This window comes from Lampris incognitus, chromosome 1 (genome assembly GCF_029633865.1).
Source record: "Lampris incognitus isolate fLamInc1 chromosome 1, fLamInc1.hap2, whole genome shotgun sequence".
Lineage (NCBI taxonomy): Eukaryota > Metazoa > Chordata > Actinopteri > Lampriformes > Lampridae > Lampris > Lampris incognitus.
Window position 1 is genome coordinate 145,483,375 of NC_079211.1, and position 21,838 is coordinate 145,505,212.

At 46.1% G+C, this 21,838-nt stretch overlaps 1 protein-coding gene across 1 annotated transcript in view; it reads right to left on the reverse strand.

The window, feature by feature from the left end:
• Positions 1-21,838, reverse strand: part of prdm6 (PR domain containing 6) — a 107,361-nt gene that overhangs the window by 29,892 nt on the left and 55,631 nt on the right. Inside the window, exons 4-6 of the mRNA XM_056280194.1 lie at positions 18,856-18,983; positions 15,298-15,422; positions 5,237-5,609 (exon numbers count right to left, since the gene is read on the reverse strand). Coding sequence (XP_056136169.1) covers positions 5,237-5,609; positions 15,298-15,422; positions 18,856-18,983 — 626 coding nt within the window. The remainder of the gene's footprint in view (positions 1-5,236; positions 5,610-15,297; positions 15,423-18,855; positions 18,984-21,838) is intronic.

The window sequence follows — 21,838 nt, forward strand, 5'->3', positions numbered from 1 at the left end:
AGAGGAAGAGAATGAAGGCAGAGCCAAGGATCAAATGGTGGAAGTTGAAGAGGGAAGACTGTTGTGTGGAGTTCAGAGAGGAGTTAAAACAGGCACTGGGTGGTAGTGAAGAGTTGCCGGATGGCTGGGCAAGCACTGCAGAAATAGTGAGGGAGACAGCTAGGAAGGTGCTTGGTGTGTCATCAGGACAGAGGAAGGAAGACAAGGAGACTTGGTGGTGGAATAAGGAAGTACAGCAAATTATACAGAGGAAGAGGTTGGCAAAGAAGAAGTGAGAGAGATGAAGAAAGTAGACGGGTACAAGGAGATGCAGTGTAAAGCAAAGAGAGAGGTGGCAAAGGAAAAGGCGTATGGTGAGTTGTATGAGATGTTAGACACTAAAGAAGGACAAAAGGACTTGTACCAATTGGCTAGACAGAGGAACCAAGCTGGGAAGGATGTGCAGCAGGTAAGGGTGATCAAGGATAGAGATGGAAATGTGCTGACAAGTGAGGAGAGTGTGCTGAGAAGGTGGAAGGAGTACATGATGTGGGGACAGTGAATCAGGAAGTGCAGTGGATTAGCAAGGAGGAAGTGAGGGCAGCTATGAAGAGGATGAAGAGTGGAAAGGCAGTTGGTCCAGATGACATACCTGTGGAGGCATGCACATGTTTAGGAGAGATGGCAGTGGAGTTTTTAACTAAACTTAGCACAAAAAGTAAGGAAATTTGTGTTTGGTAGATTATATCTTTGTTGTAATAATGCTTCTTGGCAATAAATCTTATCAGGCACCTGATTGTCAGCACCTGGGGTACCAGAAGCTCAAAACAAGAGTCAATAGCAACAGCAAAATAAGCTGTTTGGCACTGGCAGAGAAGATTTGCCAAATTTTTCATGGGTGCAACCCACATACTCAGCTCTGCTGCTCATCCCACAAATACATGTTCCTTACAAATGTGGCACCATTTAAATGGGAAATAAACAGGCTTTCCAACGGTATATGATTTATTGCCAAGAAGCATTGTTACAACAAAGAAATAATCTACCAAACACAAATGTCCTTAGTTTTTGTGCTAAGTATAGATTGTTTAACAGTCTTGGAAAGTGACAGGATGCCTGAGCAGTGGAGAATAAGTATACTGGTACTGATTTTCAAAAATAAGGGCGATGTGCAGAGCTGTAGCAACTTCAGAGGTATAAAGTTGATCAGCCACAGCATGAAGATGTGGGAAAGAGTAATAGAAGCTAGGTTAAGAGGAGAGGTGATGATTAGCGAGCAGCAGTATGGTTTCATGCCACGAAAGAGCACCACAGATGGGCTGTTTGCTTTGAGAATGTTGATGGAGAAGTATAGAGAAGGCCAGAAGGAGTTACATTGTTTCTTTGTGGATTTAAGAGAAAGCATATAACAGGGTGCCGAGAGAGAAGGTGTGGTATTGTATGAGGAAGCATGTAGGAGTGGTGCAGGATATGTATGAGGGCAGTGTGACAGTGGTGAGGTGTGTGATTGGAATGGCAGATGGGTTCAAGGTGGAGGTGGGATTGCACCAAGTATTGGCTCTGAGCCCTTTCTTGTTTGCAATGGTGATGGACAGGTTGACAGATGAGATCAGGCAGGAGTCTCCATGGACTATGTTTGCGGATGACATTGTGATCTGTAGTGAGAGTAGGGTGCAGGTTGCGGAGAGCCTGGGGAGGTGGGGGTATGCACTGGAGAGAAGAGGAATGAAAGTCAGTAGGAGCAAGCTGGAATACATACAGTGGAATGGTGAGGATGCAAGGAGTAGAGGTGACGAAGGCATATGAATTGAAATACTTGGAGTCAACTGTCCAAAGCAACGGGGAGTGCGGAGGAGAGTGCTGGTAGGGTGGAGTGGGTGGAGGAGAGTGTCAGGAGTAATTTGCGACAGAAGGGTACCAGCAAGAGTTAAAGGGAAGGTTTACAAGATGGTTGTGAGACCAGCTATTTTATATGGTTTAAAGACAGTGGCACCAATGAAAAGACAAGAGGCAGAGCTGGAGGTGGCAGAGTTGAAGATGCTAAGATTTTCATTGGGAGTAACGAAGAAGGACAGGATTAGGAACGAGTATGTTAGAGGGACAGCTCAGGTTGGACGGTTTGGAGACAAAGCAAGAGAGGCAAGACTGAGGTGGGTTGGACATGTGTGGAGGAGAGATACTGGGATGCTGAATATGGAGCTGCCAGGGAAGAGGAAGAGAGGCCAAAGAGGAGGTTCATGGATGTGGTGAGAGAGGACATGCAGGTGGCTCTTGTGACAGAGGAAGATGCAGAGGTCAGGAAGAGATGGAAATGGATGATCTGCTGTGGTGACCCCTAACGGGAGCAGCCAAAAGTAGTAGCAAACTGATTGTATTTTGAAAATCAGCAAATCATTCACTGCTGATCTCAATACAGGAGAACTGGAGGAACACTGGATGAACCAAAAATAATTCGCTTTATTCACCTCACTGCCGTGTTTGTTTAACTGACATCATTAGGGTGATTAGACGCAGAAGTGCAATAGACTCCAATGCTAAAACTCCGCTATAAAAATACAGTTTCAAGAGTAGAATTAATCACAGTCACAGCTGGAAATCAACTAAGTAGCCCCAATAAAATATTTCCCATGGCTGATCTATGTTTTCTTAACTTTTTTTTTACTGCTTTAGAATGAATGAAAGTTATTAGCCTACATTCATTTTATACCATGAAAACCGTGACAGTTAAACACATCTGAAGTCTTCTAATAAGGGCCCTTTCTCCCAGTAGGTGAATAAAGGGGTGATTTGTCGCCAAGTCCGAGCACCGGAGAAGGGGAGATACGCCTGGCGGAGATCTGCACTCTACAGAGTGACCTCCTCTAGTTGTTTGTTTTGGTGTCATGTGGTGTGCGTGTGAGTGACATAAAGGAAGATCTGATGGTGATGCTGCAATAGCTGTTATCATGCACAGTGATGTGCATTGTAGTTGTTAAAGATCAGCTGTCCTGTTGATGTTGATCCAGTAGTGCATACATATAGTGCATGATCACGCCATTTTGTATGTGGCTGTGTTTGCTTTATCGGCACCCATATGAGAAATTTGTCTGTGGCGGGAGGAAGGGTACAGTTTGTTATTAAAGGCCCTGAATGAAACCTCATGGTATGCTACTGTCTGTAGTAGTGGGGTTGTACTGGCTCTAGTGATATATTTGTGCAATTCTACTGGATATAGTGGTGTAGTAGTTTGGTTATACTGGAGGTACCAGTATATTTGTGCAGTTGTACTAAGTGTAGTGGTGTAGCAGTGCAGTTGTACTGAGTTTAGTGTTATAGTTGCATAGTTGTACAGGGTGTAATAGTGTATTAGTGTGGTTTTACTGGGTGTAGTGGTGTAGTAGTGTGGTTGTACAGGGTGTAGTGGTGTAGTAGTGTGGTTGTATAGGGTGTATTTGTGTAGTTGTACTGGGTGTAGTAGTGTGGTTGTACTGAGTGTGGTGTTATTTGTGTAGTACTGGGTTTAGTTGTGTAGTTGTACAGCTGTGGCGGTATACTTGTTAGATGTGTTTTATTATTCCCCGTGGGGAAACGTGTCCTCTGCATATAACCCATCCCAACACACACTGTAGCTAGGAGCAGTGGGCAGCCACCATGCAGCACCCGGGGACCAACTCTAGTTCTTCTTGCCATGCTTCGATCAGGGGCACAGACTGGAGCATTAGCCTATGCATGTCTTTTTGATGTCTTTTTAATTGTGCAGTTGCATAGGGTGTAGTGGTGTATTTGTGTCGTTGTACTGGGTGTAGTGGTGTATTTGTGTAGTTGTACATTTGTGTGGTTGTACTGGGTGTAGTGGTGTATTTGTGTGGTTGTACTAAGTGTTGTGGTATATTTGTGCAATTTCATAGAGTGTAGTGGTGTAGTAGTGTGGTTGTACTCTGTGTAGTGGTGGTAGCAGTGTAGTTGTACTAAGTGTAGTGGTATAGTTGCATAGTTGTATGGTGTAGTAGTGTGGTTTTACTTGGTGTAGTGGTGTGGTTGTACAGGGTATATTTTTGTAGTTGTACAGGGTATAATGGTGTAGTAGTGTGGTTTTACTTGGTGTAGTGGTGTGGTTGTACAGGGTATATTTTTGTAGTTGTACTGGGTGTAGTGGTGTAGTAGTGTGGTTGTACAGGGTGTAGTGGTATATTTGTGTAGTGGTGTAGTAGTGTGGTTGCACTGGGTTTAGTGATTAAAATGGTATAGTTGTACCTGGGTGTGGTGGTGCAGTAGTGTGGTTTACTGGGTGTATGGTGTTGTATTGTGGTTGTACTGAGTGCGGTGGTATATTTGCGTAGTTGTACTGGGTGTATTGGTGTAGTGGTGTGGTTGTACAGGGCATAGTGGTGAAGCAGTGTAGTTGTACTGGGCGTAGAGGTATATTTGTGTAGTTGCACAGGGTGCAGTGGTGTAGTAGAGTGTTTGTGCTGGATGTAGTGGTTTAGTAATGGTGGTTGTTCTGTTTGTAGTGGTTTATTTGTGTGGTTGTACTGGGTGTAATGGTGTAGTAGTGTGGTTGTACTGGATGTAGTGGTGTAGTAGTGTGGTTGTAGGGGGTGTAGTGGTAAAACTGTAGTTGTACTGGGTGTAGTTGTATAGTAGTGTGGTTGTATTAGGCGCGGTGCTATACAGGTGTAGTTGTACTGCGTGTAGCGGTGTAGAAGTATGGTTGTACAGGGTGTAGTGGTATATTTGTGCAGTTGTACTGGTTGGAAGCTGTGTGGCTTGTTCAGCTAAATCTTATCGGCTCCTCTCTCCCTATAAAGTCTTCCTATTGACAGCCCCCCCACCCCCCCCACCCCCCCATGTCTAGCCCACATTTTTCTGGGCTGTGTGGGTGTGGGTGGGTGTGTGTTTATTGAATAAGTGGCATCTGTTTTCCTGTGCGGTCATCGTACAGCGAGGTATTTCTCGGCCGTGCACGGCGCTGATTTATACACCGCCTCAGCTCAGCCTGCAAAATATGAAGCTAAGCAAAAATTTTCCAATACACACACGCACGCGCACACACACAGACACACACACACACACAGCGCTTTCTTCTGGACTCGCTCCCGTACGCTGTATTTAATTGAGTTGGCAGATTAACACACACACACATACACTCTTGCACAAACTCTCGTTTTCCCCCCATCTTTTCTCTATTTGTGGAACACATAGACACACACAAACACACACACACACATACGCACGCGCTCACGCGCTCACACACACACACACGTGCGCGACCCCCTACCTGTCAGGGTTCTGCGTACACACATGCATCTGCAGCAGGATCCTCTGGGTGAAGGTTTTGAAGCACTGGCCGCACTTCCACAGGTGCCAGTCGCTGAACTCGGTGCTGATCTGGCTGGTGGACGTCGGGCTCGCCAGGACCCGCTGGTTCTTGGACCCAAGCTGGCCGAAACCGGACTCGGCCTGACCTCCGACCCCGGCCTTGTCCAGCAGAGAGAAGCTGCGGGGGCAAGGGGAGTGGGGGAAGACCATGGAGCGCAGCAGGGAGGTGCAGGAGGAAGACGAGGAGGAAGACGAGGCTTTGCCATTCTTGCTGAAGGGTTGGAGAGACTCCTGTCTCGCCATGGCCTCTATCACTGTGGTCGGGACATTTACTGAGGACAGACAGACAGAATGGGACACGGGGTTACTTGTGTTGCTTCAGTTTGTGTTCTCAACATAAACAAGACACACAAGAGTCTTTATGAGAGTGACACGTTCAGGCAGAACTTCTTAAGTACTGTGGTACTATGTCAGACCGTTACGTTGCGTTCACACCAAACGCGAAGCAATTTTCTCGTGCGATGAGATTACATATAAAGTCGATGCAAACAGATGCAAATTTGCGCCGAGAGACGCGAATAACGCAACGCGAACGGCGTGAGTATGCGATCCTCGCGTCATGCGCGTATTCGAGCGAGTCGAAAGTATTCAACCTGAGCGAGAAATTCGCGTGACGCTGTGTCGCGAAAGCCCATCAGCGTTGAGATTCTCCTGACGTCGCTGACGTCCTGTTGAGTCAGACAACGGAGGACAAGCTGATCGTCGCGGGAGCACAACATTAAGAGGTCTGGTTTGTGTGGTAGCGGAGCATGCTAACAGTATTTAGCGTGGATGTTAGCAGCCCGTCAGCAGCAAAGGGAAGAACAGTGAAATCTTGGTCTGTGATCTTAGTATTTGAACCGATCCGACCGAGTATAATTCTTCTGTGTTTGCATTACGTTGGAAATACAAAGAGTGGTTCTGTGTGTGTGTGTGTGTGTGTGTGTGTGTGTGTGTGTGTGTGTGTGTGTGTGTGTGTGTGTGTGTGTGTTAATTAAAGCCATAAGTTGTGTGTCTGATTGAGGGGGAACTCGGTGATGGGTTGTGTTCATGTGGAGGTGTGTTCATCTGAGTGGTCTCGGTGGAACCATGTCTGATGTCCTCCTCCACACACTGATGTCATGCAGACTACGGCTCGGGACCCAAGGTGGGTCGCGAGTTTGTTTCTGACAGGTCATACCAAACAAGATAAACGGTACCACTACTGTTAAGACTATGACTACTACTGCTATGATGACTGCATGTACTGCCTCAACGACACCCACTACTACCTCTGCTATGACCACCACAACTATTACCACTACATCTACTACAACAAGTACTACTACCACTACAATTACAACTATGATGAGTAATAGTGCTGCTTATACTGCTGTCGCTACTTCTACTGTTACTACTACTACTAGTACTGTGACTCAGAGTTCTGACAAGAGAATAAGAATGATGAGACATTGCCCTAACACTGATCGTTTGGACTGGATCAGTGGGTCAAATCCTCTTCTGTCCATCTGATCAACGGTACACAGATACAGAATAATGTTTGCTGGACTTTCTTCTGCTAAAATTTTCTCTGTCAATAAAAATAGCCAAAGCACGCGAAAAGCAGCTGCAAGAAGGTGAAAGCGAAACTCGCCCTCTGTTATTTTAAAGGGATAATTAACACTTTGTCTCCCCACTGCTACGGATGTTTCCTTCAGCAAGGCACTGACCCCCCTACCACCCCGAACCACCGCAACTACCACCACCACCTGACCATCTGACCTGAGAAACATTCAATATCTCATCCAGCTCACTGGCATCCTGCACAGTTTTCATCTGGGCCTCTTAAATGCCGTTCATCTTCCATCAGCTCAGCTCTGCTAGTGGGCCGACAAGCTCCATTGATCTGCTAATAACTTTATGAGGAGATAATTATCCCATTTGTAAGTTACTGGCGGTGCTATCGACGCCCGCGCTCGGCGCCGCGTGCACGTGCCCAATTCGTTTTGCTACAAACACACAGCGCAGGCCAGCGCGTGTCAATAACACTTTGGCTGTTATGAAATGCATCATCTGAATGGGAGAATTATGCAGATGTGTTTTAACACTGCAGTGTTTCTTACACTGGCTGTTTGCAGCACAGTCCACGTGTTACAGGAGGTAAAAAGTTTTTCTGTGATGGTGTCTGCTATCTTCTTCTTCTTCTTTTGGCTTGTTCCCTGTTTCTCAGGAGTCGCCACAGCGGATTTTTGCCCTCCATAACTTTCTGTCTGACACATCCTTCTCCCAGAGTCCAACCATCCTCATGTCCTCTTCTATCTGGTCTCTCCATCTTTTCCTTGGTCTTCCTCTTTTTCTTTTGCCAGGTATTTCCAGGTCCAATACCTTCTTTCCTATAATAGTCTATGTCTCCTCTCTGTACATGTCTAAACCACCTCAATCTTGTCTCTCTCAACTTCTCATCCACTCCCGTGATCTTGAACGTAGCTCTCACTTCTTCATTTCTCTTCCAGTCTTTTCTAGTCACTGCCAAGGACCAACGCAGCATGTTCATCTCTGCTACTTGTAATGTAGATTCTAGCCCCTCTCGTGTTGTCACTGCTTCCATACCATACAGCATGGCAGGCCTGACCATTGATTTGCATATTTTGCCCTTTACCCTCAACGGCATTCTTTTGTCACAAAGTACTCCAGCTACCTTTCTCCATGAATTCCACCCAGATTGTGTCCTTTTCTTGACTTCCCTTCTCACCACCGCCTTCTGTCTGTATTGTTGATCCTAAGTACTTGAATTAATTAACTTCTGGGACATCTCCCCCTAAGGTCAATCCTGGACTTTCTACTAGCTTAATTATACACAGGTACTCAGTCTTTCTTTTGCTGATCTTTGGTCCTCTGATCTCTAGCGCTTCTCTCCAATCTTCAACATCGCTCTCCAACCTTTCCTTGTCCTTGTTTGCCAGCACAGTCATCAGCAAACATCATGCTCCATGGTGGCTCTTTCTTAAGATGTTCTGTGAGGCTGTCCATCAGTATCACAAACAGGAAAGGACTCAACGCCGATCCTTGATGCAGTTCTACCTTTACCTCAAACTCGCTTGTTGTTCCCACTGCACATTGAACTACGGTCTTACAGTCCCTGTACATGTCCTGAATTATGCCGATGTAATTTTCTGCCACTCCCTTTGCTCTCAGGCAATATCACAACTCCTCTCTCAGTACTCTGTCATATGCCTTCTCCAAATCAATAAGTACACGGTACAATTCTTTCTGTCCTCCAATGTATTTTTTAGCTAAGGTCCTGAGCGCAAATATCGCATCTGTGGTACTTCTTCCAGGCATGAATCCAAATTGTTCTTTCCCTATAGTCACGTCCTTCCTACATCGCACGTCAATCCCTCTCTCCCATAACTTCATTGTATGTCCCATCAATTTTATCCCTCTGTAGTTGCGACCTTGAGCATCACCTTTTTTCTTGCACACTGGTACCACTATGCTCTTTCTCCATTTATCTGGCATTTTCCCAGTCTGTATTATGTTTGTTGAAGAGTCTAGTCAGGAACTCTGTGCCAGTATCGCCTAAGTATTTCCAGACTTCTGCTGATATATTGTCCGGTTCCACAGCTTTTCCATTTTTCATTCTTTGCAACGCTTTTATCACCTCATCCCTTGTAATCACTCCCACGTCCTCTTCGTTCCTTCGTGGTTCATCTGTCCTTCTCTGTAGGTCTCTATAAGGCATAGTGTCATCTGCTATATTAAGTACAAATACTTGTCCAGCAAAACACTCACATAAAATAAAATGTGAATTAGTTTAGTTTTCATCAGATCTGTTTAGACGAATCTAACAGTGGATGTAGTTTGACGGGTCCTGTGTCACATGATGAAAAAGGACCGGTTAAGACGAAGAGACAGATAATCACGTGATTACATTTTATTTGCATTTCATTTTTCCATTTGGTAAATGCATTTCCATTGCCCATTTAGTGCATGAACTCATTTTAGATCAAGCAAGCATGTAAACTTCAAGATATTTGGGATTTTTTTTTAAGTTGGTTTTCATTCAGCCTTTTTCCATTCGAAATGTCACATGGAAACCTCAGTAGTAACACAGTCCTGTGTGTGGATGTTGTTATGATCTGTCTTTCTATCACGCTACAACCTAGTGAGTTCTGCTTCCTGCCGTCTACACAAACATCCCCACACTGAAGCCTGATCCCTGTGGATGGAGCCATAGCTCCTGCCTCCTCCAATCGGAATCCACGCTGATTGGAGCATATGGAATAAGGCCATCTGATTGGCTCTCTGTCACACTGATGTTCAGACAGAGTGACAGGCTGTGGATCAGTGGAAAGTGATTAGATGTAGCTTTGGCATGTGTATGTTGGGTGCAAATATAGTGAGACAAGCACTGATGCCCAGTAGAACCAGTGTGTTGTGCTGCTGGTCATTGAGGTTGTACTGGTCAGTAAGGTGGTACTGGTCAATGAGGTGGTACTAAGTGTCTCGGGTGTGACTGTGTAGAAACAGGCTGAGCAGGTCACGACTCGCTCGGGGTTCGTCATTTATCTTGACATTTCTGAATTACAGAATTAACTCACAAAGCTTCAAATCTGTGTTCCAGATCCCCCTTCAGTGTTCCTCCTCTGTGGCACCACTGGCAGAAACTCAGTCATGACAAACCAGGACGCAGTCCGGAGCAAAATGTCTCTAATTTACAACAGAACTTTTTTTTTTAGTTCAGGTTTGTACACAAGAGGCATAATTTGATTTATTTTAATTCATTTAAAGAACTGTTTTTCACCGCAGAGCTGAGCCAGAAAAATATACCAGATCCTCTTTTGTGTGTGTGTGTTTGCTTGTATTTGCATTTACGAGGTATGTACATCTATGAAGATCTGTGTGTGTGTGTGTGTGTGTGTGTTGTCAGTATACTGGCATAATGGATGGTGCAGAAGAGGAATGAGAGCCATCTGTAAAAGCGCTCTGTTGCAAAATGTCTCTAATTTACAATCAGCACTATCTTATTTCACTGTGAGCAGAACAAGACAAACTCCTAATTCAATTCACTTCAATTTAGATTTTGACGATTAAAGTTCTTTTAGTTTTTCACTCTGAATTCGAGGCAGAGGAGAGGAAACGCTCTCCTCTGCCTTTTTCGTGTCTGTTTGAGGACGTTTTTTACACTGATCTATCTATCAAATCCACACGGCCAGCGGAGGAGAGATGGCTGAGTAAACAACACGTCTGAACAGCCTAGCCTCATTACACATATAAGACCTACACACCAATACGTCTGCAAGACACAGAGAGAGAGAGAGACCGTGAGAGAGACTGCATTAACCGTCTCTCTCTCTCAGTCACTACATTTACATGATGTTAGAGAAAGCCGATTTACCGTGTTAGACCGACTGAAATGGTACTAAATGGAATTTCTCGAAGTCGGACTAACACCGAGATTATGCAGTTGGGGATGGATTTACTCTGGCATGTATACGCTTCAGTCGGCCCCAAACTGGCCTAGGCGTTCTGTGTATGATCCATAGTTCCCGCGGCGGTCTTTCACCCAGAAGTCAAACAGCGTAGTATCAACAGTTATCAACATGGCGAGTGCTCGAGCGAGAACCACACATTTCTGGACAGACTAGGAGACAAACTTTATGTCGTGTCAGCTAAAGGACTAGAATATCCTAAAGTACATGGATGGAAGGAGAAGGCAGGATGGTGAACGATTGGTGTCCAGGCAGCGTAGTGGTCTATTCCGTTGCCTACCAACATGGGGGTTGACAGTTCGAATCCCCGTGTTACCTCTGGCTTGGTCGGGCATCCCTACAGTCACAATTGGCCAGGTCTGCGGGTGGTGAAGCTGGATGTGTCCTGATCGCTGCACTAGCGCCTCCTCTGATCGGTCGAAGCGCCTGCCCGGGGGGGGGACTGGCATGATACTCCCACGCGCTATGTCCCCCTGGTGAAACTCCTCACTGTCAGGTGAAAAGAAGTGGCTGGCGACTCCACGTGTATCAGAGGAAGCATGGGGTAGTTTGCTGATCCTGGGAGGGCAGCGACCGGGGCGGCTCAGAAAAGTCGGGTAATTGGCCAAGTACAATTGGGGAGAAAAGGGGGGGGCACAAAAAACTTTTTTTTTTTCAGATTTTAGTGTGAAAAGGCGTTTAGTGTCTGAGTTCCCTTCTTGACTCATTGGGTTATTCTCAATCACGTGACTTTTTCATTGACAACAAACTGCTCCGCCATGCTGGAGGACAGCTAGACTTTAGCAACCGCTGTTTACACTGAAGTTCTCATTGTCGATCTGTGTTTACGAGAACGAAATTTTAGACGAAAATCAGACAAACGTATGGGAATAAAACACGGTAGTTGTGATCCACTCTTCAAAATACAGTTTGCAAAATAAATTGTACAAAGTTCTGGTCTAACGGCACAAAGGATCAAATTCGATTCGAGGATTTTCGGCTGTTGGGCCAATCTCATGCAGTTCCGCGATGGCTTCGATCAAGAATTACATACAAGCTTTAGGTGGAAAAACCAAGGAGAGATGTATGGAAAAACTCGCACTTATCAATACGTTAGACCGAAATGTTAACAAATTTACAAAACAAAAGCCGTTTTTCTCCCTCTTGTACTAATTATTTTCAAACCATGTAATTTTAGGATTTAGCTTATAACTGCTGATGATGATTGACACACAATTGAAAAATGTCTAATAAAATTGAAATGTCTTTAAAAAAGTATATTATAAGTTTCATACAGTGAATAATATATAAATTGAACGTTGTATCAGTCTGAAGGAACTACTGAGTCACAGAGTTTGTAAATGCATAAGAAACCAAGGCAGTTTTATCCACTGTTGTCATACCAGCACTATCCTTATTATGCCCCTTCTCCACTACACGGTACCGGCTCAGCTCGACTCGACCTTTTTTCATTTTCCATTACTGGAAAGTACCGGCATTTTTGGTAAATGTTACCATTTTTCTGGTACCACCGTTGTCAAGGTTCCCAAAAAACTGGAGCAGGTACCAAAAACCTACACCGAGGGGGTACTGTTACAGTAACAGAAAACGACACGGAAGCGAGTCGAGTTGAGCCGGTACCATGTAGTGGAAAAGGGGCATTAGATAGTCTGTTGGTAAAACTCCTTGTAAAATTTCTCCATACTAGGCCAATGACACACTCCACATGGATGTGGACAAATGCAATTTTTCTTGTTGCCTCAATTTCTAAAGGACCAAGCTGCCCCCCCCCCCGCCCCACTTTTGTAAAAGCAGGTATCTTAACTTCTGCGTGATACTAATTTTTCATCTGTAAGATCTTCCCGACTTATCCTCGATATCCATTTTCTTCTCCTTGATGGCTGATTTATCTTTGGAAAGTGAAAGTAGGACTTGTTCCGCTCTGCCAGCTCGATTGGAACAACCAAAAACAGCGCAGAAATTAACCATTGTAAAATATCGAACCACAATAGCTATTCTGTCCGCTCTGACTGTTTAGAAAACGCTTGGCATCGTGTAGTGAGAGCAACACAGTGTCCTATGGACTGGAGCCATTGTCCTCCAACGTGACGGATGTGTTGCTACTTTTGTTGCATTTTCCCTTTGGCTGAGAAGGGTCTGGGTCAGTCTGTGGACCAGACAGGGGCATATCCTGTAGCAGCACTCCCATCACTTACTCCAACCTTCACCTTCCAGCCTTAACCTGCCAACCTTCACCTCCCAACCATAACCTCCAGCCTTCACCTGCCAACCTTAAACTCCAACCACAACCTGCCGACCTTCACCCCCCAACTTTAACCTCCAACCTTAACCTCAACCTTTACCTCCAACCTTAACCTCCCAACCCTAACCTCCCAACCTTCACCCCCCAACCATAGCTTCCAAACCTAACCTCCAACATTAACCTCCCAACCACAACCTTCCCACCTTAACCTTCACCTCCCAACCATAACCTCTAGCCTTAACCTGCCAACCTTAACCTCCCAACCACAACCTTCCCACCTTAACCATAACCTCCCAACCATAACCTCCAACCTCAACCTTCCCACCTTAACCTTCACCTCCCAACCATAACCTCCAACCTCAACCTTCCCACCTTAACCTTCACCTCCCAACCATAACCTCCAGCCTTAACCTGCCAACCTTAAACTCCAACCTTCACTCCCAACCACAACCTGCCGACCTTCACCCCCCAACCTTAACCTCAACCTTGACCTCCCAACCCTAACCTCCCAACCTTCACCCCCCCAACCATAGCCTCCAAACTTAACCTCCAGCCTTAACTTTCACCCCCCCAACCTTGTACTGATGTGGGTGTGTGTTGTTCTTTGGGGGCGTGTCTTGTACATCATGCCCCTGTCTTGGGAGTCCACAGACAGATACTGTAGCTTTGGTTCAGTATGGTTTCACACAGTAAAATTTCCAGCAAACCAAAATGTATCAACAAAAGCCATGTGGGAGCCGTCACTCCGTTATTGGTCAGAAATCTTGTGGAGTTGGCAGGCGCCAAAAGGAGTCTATTTTCTTCTGGGATAGCTATCCAAAATGGGCCATCGGCAGAATTGGAATTTGTTCATAACTGCGGTCATTGTTTGGGTCAAGTACCAAGCCAAAATGTGCGATCAGAATGGCAGAACGCATTTCAGGTAACATATAGAGAACAATGTGTTGCTTCACATTAAATGAAGAAGACGTGTTGCCTTCAGTCGGCAATCCGGTGTTGACAGGGCTCGTCCTCAGCCCAAAATGCACAGTGCAGTTGGCGACGGGAGCCAGTTCCATCCCCAAAATGCACCGTGCCTCCTGCAGTTGGGTCGGATCACGTTCATACTACAAACGAACCGTTCCAGAGTTCATTCGTAACCGGACCGAGACCGCCTCTAAAACAAGGTCTTTGTCCGGTTATTTTGGTTCACACCTGCCCAAATGAGCCAGATCAAACAGGTCAGGTGTGAAAGCACCCTGAATAAAAACAGGAAACCAACCAATCGAAAATATGATGCAGAAATAAAAACTACGGGGCGTCCCGGTAGCGTAGCGGTCTATTCCACTGCCTACCACCGTGGGGATCGCCGGTTCGAATCCCTGTGTTACCTCCGGCTTGGTCGGACGTCCCTACAGACACAATTGGCCGTGTCTGTGGGTGGGAAGCTGCATGTGGGTATATGTCCTGGTCGCTGCACTAGCGCCTCCTCTGGTCAGTCGGGGTGCCTGTTTGGGGGGAGGGGGCATCCCCCTGGTGAAACTCCTCACTGTCAGGTGAAAAGAAGCGGCTGGTGACTCCACATGTATCGGAGGAGGCACGTGGTAGTCTGCAGCCCTCCCCGGATCGGCAGAAGGGGTGGAGCAACAACTGAGGCAGCTCGGAAGAGTGGGGCAATTGGCCGGGTACAATTGGGGAGAAAAAGCCCCCCCCCCCAAGAAAAGAAATAAAAACTATAATCCTGGCTGTTCACGCTGCACGTGTGTGTGTGGTGGATAGATCTGAACTCGTGCCGGCTCATTGTCGGTCCAACTGAATGTGTCTGGTTGTGTTGTTTGGAGGAGGGCGGCCCTCGTGGCGCTGCCGAGGAGCCTTTATGTCCTGCTGAGTGTGGTGTGGCTAATGACGTTAGAGTGGAACTCAAAACAAACGACTTTTTAGTTTTTACGTGCCGCAGCAGGGCGGCCGGGGAGTCTGTGTCATGTTTTAAACATTTACATGTTACTGGAGCTTTGATCTCATCCCACGTTCTCCCAGTTTACATACTGGGCTGACTGGATATCAGAAAGGCTAAAGGGCACTCTGGCAGACCCCCCCCCCCATACACACACACACAACTACAAAAATTAAATGAACGAAGACGGACAGGAAAAGAGAAGAAAAGCATATGGAGGAGAAAGGAAAACAAGAGGAGAGGAAGGAGAGAGAGAGAGACAAAGAAGAAGACAGGAAAAGGAAAGACAGGAGGAGGAGGAGGAGTGTCGGAGGAGGAGTGTCGTGTTCACTCACAGTTCTCGTCCTGGGCGATGCACTGCAGAGGAATCCCAAAGAAGGAGGTGTAGGAGTCGTTGTACCAAACCAGCAGCTCTGTTCCTCTGGGGATGTCCATACAGGCCCTGTAGAAGATACACGACCTGCACACACACACACACACGTATATATAGGCATGTTACACAAATACACACACCCATTGTACATATATATAGGCATGTTACACACACACAGGCATGTTACATACAAATAGACAAACATAGGCATGTTACACAGAAATACACACACAGAGACACTCATTGTAAACATATAGGCATGTTACACACAAATTTACACACAACACAAATACACACACATCACAGACGTGTCTTAATGACACTGAAAGAAGAAAACCGTTGTTGTCAGAATCAGACTTTTCGTGCTGATGAAAAATGAACGGAGTGAAACAGACGGGAGATGGAGAAGAGGTGTGGGCCGAGCTGCACGCGCTATGAAACACTTAATTTAAATAAACGACACGAGAAATATTGTAACTAACTTTGTGTCCTCTATGTTTACACACACACACACACACACGAGGTGACTGGAGTCACAAGCGGCACCGCTACATCGTATCTTATTAATTCTTTCCACGCCGGGTGGAGTCAAGTTAACGGGGGAGGGGGGTACACAGTGAAAACAGTGTCGGGAGGAGTGGGGCTATAAATCAAACGTACCCACTGACCTCCCAGGATGAAAAGAGGAGGCGGCCGGTCTCATAGAGCCGTGTCTGTATTTCAAACAAACGTGTGTGTTTAAAACATAACCACTGTTAAGAGACGGGAGGGGCCGGGCTGTTAATCAAACACACCCAACCGCCTCTCAGGTATGAAAAATAAAGAACCCCGCCAAGGAATAGGGTGTGGGTGTGTAGGGGGGGGGGGAATTAGGTGCATACACACTGTCACCAGTCGTTTTCTGTCTCTATTGTTGACACACAATACATTTAATGACCAAGATGGTCATTATGGCCGTTTTGGATTTTCAAAGTTGAATAACTTTGGGGGGAATACAGACCTGCCGCTCCCTGAACGCTCCTAAAATAGCATATATTTCCATTAACATGGGTTTTAGATCAACTGCGCACGAAAAAAAGTTAGAATAAGATCTACCTAACACGACCATGGACGGTCAACAGGACCGGCTCGTAATTTGCACGTGATCGTGCGTGTAATGCGACTATTCATGACGTGTTTTGGTGGCGTCATTTCCTTCGTGAAGTCCGTCGCTCTGCCCTAGAAACACACCAGCGTCCTCCAGTGCAGAGAACTAGTCTAAACTTGATTATTGCCAACATGTCTGGTTACAGACGCCATTACAGACGCACCATGACTACCAGCGACGCGCTGCAGTATTTACAGGCGTTGGACGGCGGCCATTTTAAATTGTTGAGCTCCTCTTTCCAAAGCAGGAGGAACATCTTATTACAGGTCCAATCAAACCTTCTCGTACAGAAGGTCAAAGGTGAAGGTGCAACATGGAGGCACTTCCTGATTCCGGGGATCTTCTCAGATCAACATTTAGGAATCGGGACACTTCGTTTGGCATTTCACTTCATGCACTTGCGTACATGAAATGAAACGAAACGCTGTTTTCCCACGACCACAGCAGTGCAACACACACTAAAACTACAAGAACACACATACCCAAACTAACACATATATCCAAACTAAACAAAAAAATCACTGTCCAAGGGAACGAACGCCAGCCAGGATTAATTTCAGGACCACCGGTCTGCATGGGCTAGCAGTTCGCTTAGCCCGCCCCGCTTCCGCGTCCTGCCAGACCGCCTTTGGCGTTTCCCCCTTGGGCGCAGCTCCAGGCAGGGGCCGTGGTCCCCAGGCCCACTGGACGAAGCAGACCAAGCTCTCCCAGCCGATCCAGCACCAGCTCTCCCAGCCAGACACCCTCGACACGCCTCCCCGCACTCCTCATGACGACATCAAAAACACCACAGTCAACACCAGGTGAGGCCGCCGCCAGACCGCCCTCGGTGTTGTCGGACCTGCTGGTCTGCATGGGCTAGCAGTTAGCTTAACCTGCCCGCTGATCCAGCGCCAGCTCTCCCGGCCACCAAACAAAGACAAAACATGGACGCTGGCCTGGACAAAGACGCTGCATGGACGGTACGAGGTGAGGCTGCCGCAAATGTGAATTCGTGCCGCCATCTTCCCACAGCGGAAGTGGTGTGGGAAGTATGTCAACATCCGACTGAACCTAACCCTGCCCTGTCCCACGTGCATCTGACTGGAGAAAACAATGGACATCATCGTAAATGTTGATCTGAAATATCGCATATGTAGAAATCAGAAGAACACAACATGAAGAAAACGATAACGCATGAAAAGGCATTTTCTTTACAGAAGACTCCTGAAGTTCCACACGCCGCCAGCAGCCGCATGTCTTCCTGTAATCTAAGCTAAAGGTCTGCAGCGGCCTGTTCCCGTTGTGCTAGCATGCTAACCTTCCATCTTTTGCCCCCGAGCCAAACGTCACATGCTCGAGCACAACGGACACATCTAATTCACATTCACAGCCTTTGAATTTCCCCCAACCAAACCTGCAGAACGGTGTGTTTGAACCCGTACTGAACAGCCGGCTGGGCATTCATCAGATTTTACATCACAGCCATGTGCTAAAATAAAAGACGACCAAACAAGTCGAACGAAGAAAGACGGCGCGGGTTCAGACGCGGTTCATGAGCCCGGTTGTGAGGCTCTGTGTTGTGTGGAGGCCGTGTGTTTTAACGCGGGCCGCCGTCCTGCAGCTTTAATGACGTCCTGGAAGGCCGGAGCCTCTCATGGAGCCGCTCAGAGTAAACACCGCGATGGAGACAGAAATGGAGTGGTGCTAAGAGGCCGAACACGACGCTGACAGACACACTGTTTTCTGAACCATGGGTGGTCTGTCTCTCTCTCTCTCACACACACACACACATGTATGTGTGTGTGTGTGTGTGTGTGTGTGTGTGAGCTCTATCTGTAAATACATTATAGACATCTGTATGTGGACGATGGTGTTGTGTAAGTGAGCGAGACAGAGAGTGTGTGAGAGAGAGGCTAATAAAACATGATGAATGAATAAATAGACAGTATAGGCATGTTTTGTTCGTGTGTGTGTGTGTGTGTGTGTGTGCGTCTCAGCAGGGCAGCCCTTGCCCAGAAACATCAAAGACATTTCTGTGATAATCTTCTTTCACTGACAACATTTAAAGACTGGACCTGACCGAGACAGAGGGTGTCCCACATAGACACGCAGAAAGAGAGAGAGAGAGAGAGAACGTGCGAGCATAGCTTGTTGTGAGATGGAAATATGACCCCCGCCTGTAAAAAATCCATCATTCTGTTCTTTGAACAGAATTCCACACTGATATCAAATCATAACAAGTCCAACTCAAACCAGCTGACTGGTTACAAAACAAGACAGACACACTGACACACAGACACACACACATGCACAGAGACAGACAAACTGACAAAAGAGACAGACACTGATACACTGAAACAGACAGAAAGACACAGACAGGCCTGCATTTACCTGTATTGTACCACCATCATGTTCTGTTCTCCACAGTGTCGGGCACAGCGGATGTACCTCATCCAGCTGGACTTACTGGGCTCATTCCCATCTATGAAATGCTGCAGCGTCCCCTCTGCATCGTAGATCTACAAAACGCAGACACACCAGCTTACAGTTGGGACCAATGGATGGACAGATCCCATCATAGATCTATGAAACACAGATATACCAGAGATTCACAATAGAGGGTGAAGCTCCTGAAATGATAAGCCATCGACACATAGATGAGCTGGAAGAACCGCTGTACGCCGGCAGAGCCGTTGTTTTCCTATGAAGACTCGCTCGCTACCTTGGATGTTGTGCGGACCACTCGGATTTTCCACTTTGCCGCCGTGCTCACAGTTCACACTATTTCAAGTCTGACCTCGTTGCTGTCGAACTTCATGTCCAAACATGAAAGCTCTGTGTGACGTACTAGATATCAACGGCTGTGGCTCAAACATGGAGAAGAAGCTAATGCTAAGTGTCTCCGAGTGTCCTAAACACTCTCATTTCAAATTGCACCACAGCTGAGAACAAAAAAGCGTTGTTTGGCCACATGTCGATCATCAGACAGAGCTACCGGATTTGGTTTCCAACTCTGTTGTTAATAGCAAAGCTAACTAGGAGTAGCAATGTAGGCTAATGTTAGCTAATATTCAGCTGTCGGCGCTAGCTGGTCTGTGCTCAATCAAGCAGAGTACAAATCAAACCACCGTTCGTGTTGATGTCTTTAATCTATAGACTTTTAAATGTAGAAGGGGTTTACAGTTCAGCGTATACAGACGAGAAGTTAAACATAGATGACAGATATACCAGTTTAAACGAGTGCATGGATGATATGATCTACGCAGACGACACTACAATATATGCTTCCGCAAAGAATGCCACGGACCTGAGCAGTCCACTTCAAGATGAGCTGATGCAGATCTCTAATTGGGTCTCTGAAAATAAGAGCTGAATATATCCAAAACGAAACGTCTCGTTATTTGCTCAAAGAAAGGAACACAAGACTTGTGTATTTCTTTGCAAGGTGCTGATATTGAACACGTTAAGGAGGCCAGATTGCTGGAGGTTACAATAGATGAAACACTCTCTTGGGCTACTCACATTAATATTACAACAAAAATTAGCAGAAGTATTTCAGTCATTAGAAGGAGTGCCTACTTTCTAACTAACACAGCTGCTAAGCAAGTCTTACAATCCCTAGTCTTGTCACATCTTGACTAATGCCCAGCAAGCTGGTCAAATGCATCTAAACAAGAACTAAAGAAAACCCAGCTTACCCAAAACAGAGCTGTGAGACTCACTCTGCACTACTCAGTTAGACATAGCATTGAAAGAATGCATAAAGAATCATCATGGATGAGAGTCAATGAGAGACTAGCTTGTAGCCTGATTCTGTTCATGAAAAACATTTATACGCTACGTAGACCTGCTTGCCTCTCCTCTCAGCTGTCGCTTACTGGCGACGGTCATGACTATAGCACCAGACGTGCCGGGAGGGGTCATTTCACCTTGCCTAAACCCAGAACCGATGCCTTAAAAAAGACTGTAATGTACAGGGCAATTACCTACTGGAACGGACTTCCACAATATTTGGCTTCGATTCCCAGCAGAGTTGGATTCAAGAAGAGGCTGAGAGAATATGTAATGCAGAAAGAGACTGTTTTAGACTAGGTCTGTTTTTAATGTCTGTTTACTGTATTCTTTTATGAGTTAGGTCTGCTTTGTTTTAATTAATTTTTTTCCTCATTTACGGTAATTGTTTTTGTCTAATTGGGTATGATGGGTTTATAGAATTTTGTGTAGTGCTCAAAGCTGTTTGATAATTCAATTCAATTCAATTTATTGCCATTAAAACAATGAGGCAACAAGTTTAGTTTTGTGCGATGTTTCTGGTTATTGCTATTATATTGAGATTTTTGAGATACTTTATTTATCCCCCGTAGGGAAATTACACTCTGCATTTAACCCATCCTAGCTGTGTAGCTAGGAGCAGTGGGCAGCCGCCGTGCAGCACCCGGGGACCAACTCCAGTTCGTCTTGCCGTGCCTCGGTCAGGGGCACAGACGGGAGCATTAACCCGAACATGCATGTCTTTTTTGATGGCGGGGGAGACCGGAGCACCCGGAGGAAACCCACCGCAGACATGGGGAGAACATGCAGACTCCACACAGAGAAAACGGCCTGGGATGACCATCCCAAGGTTGGACAACCCCGAGGTTCTAACCCACAACCTTCTTGCTGTGAGGGGACAGCGCTAACCACTGTGCCACCGTGCTGCCCAAATATCTGCTCTGTTTTTGCTTGTTGACTTTGAAATTGTAACTGTTGTACTGTTAGACCCCCGGGAGAATAGTCGCCGCGGAGGCAGTGATTAATGGGGATCTGAAATAAAGAACCATACAGATGAAGACGGTCATAAATATCCAGATGACCCAAGCAGAGGGTTAAACATGCATGGTAGGCTAGATTTACACAGTTTAGCATAACTACAGACCTGAAACAGCAACTCAAACATACATGTATAGATGATGAATATACAGCTTGAACACAGATAACTGGAGGATAAAGACTTCATCAGAAATAACTGGATATAGCCGATGAAGAGGCCTTTAAACAGATATGTGAAGCACAGATTTACAGAGAAAGGCTCAGGTTAGCTTGGAGGTAAAGGTAGCACATCTCACACATCTGGCGGAAACCGCACATGTGAAATTATTTTACTCTCTTAATTTTTCTATTTTACTCCAGTTGACACGTGAGCTTTTCTCAGAGGTGGAAAACGTTTGAGGACTCGAGTCCAGCCAGACATCGACGGCGAAATGTAAAATGTCAAAGGAAAAAAAACCATCGGCCGGTGTGATGAGACTGTAAACGCAGCGAGGAAGACGGACGGGGTAAAGTCGGCTGAAGTTTGAGTTTCAAGGCCGTCGTATGTTTGTCAAATCAGTGGGAA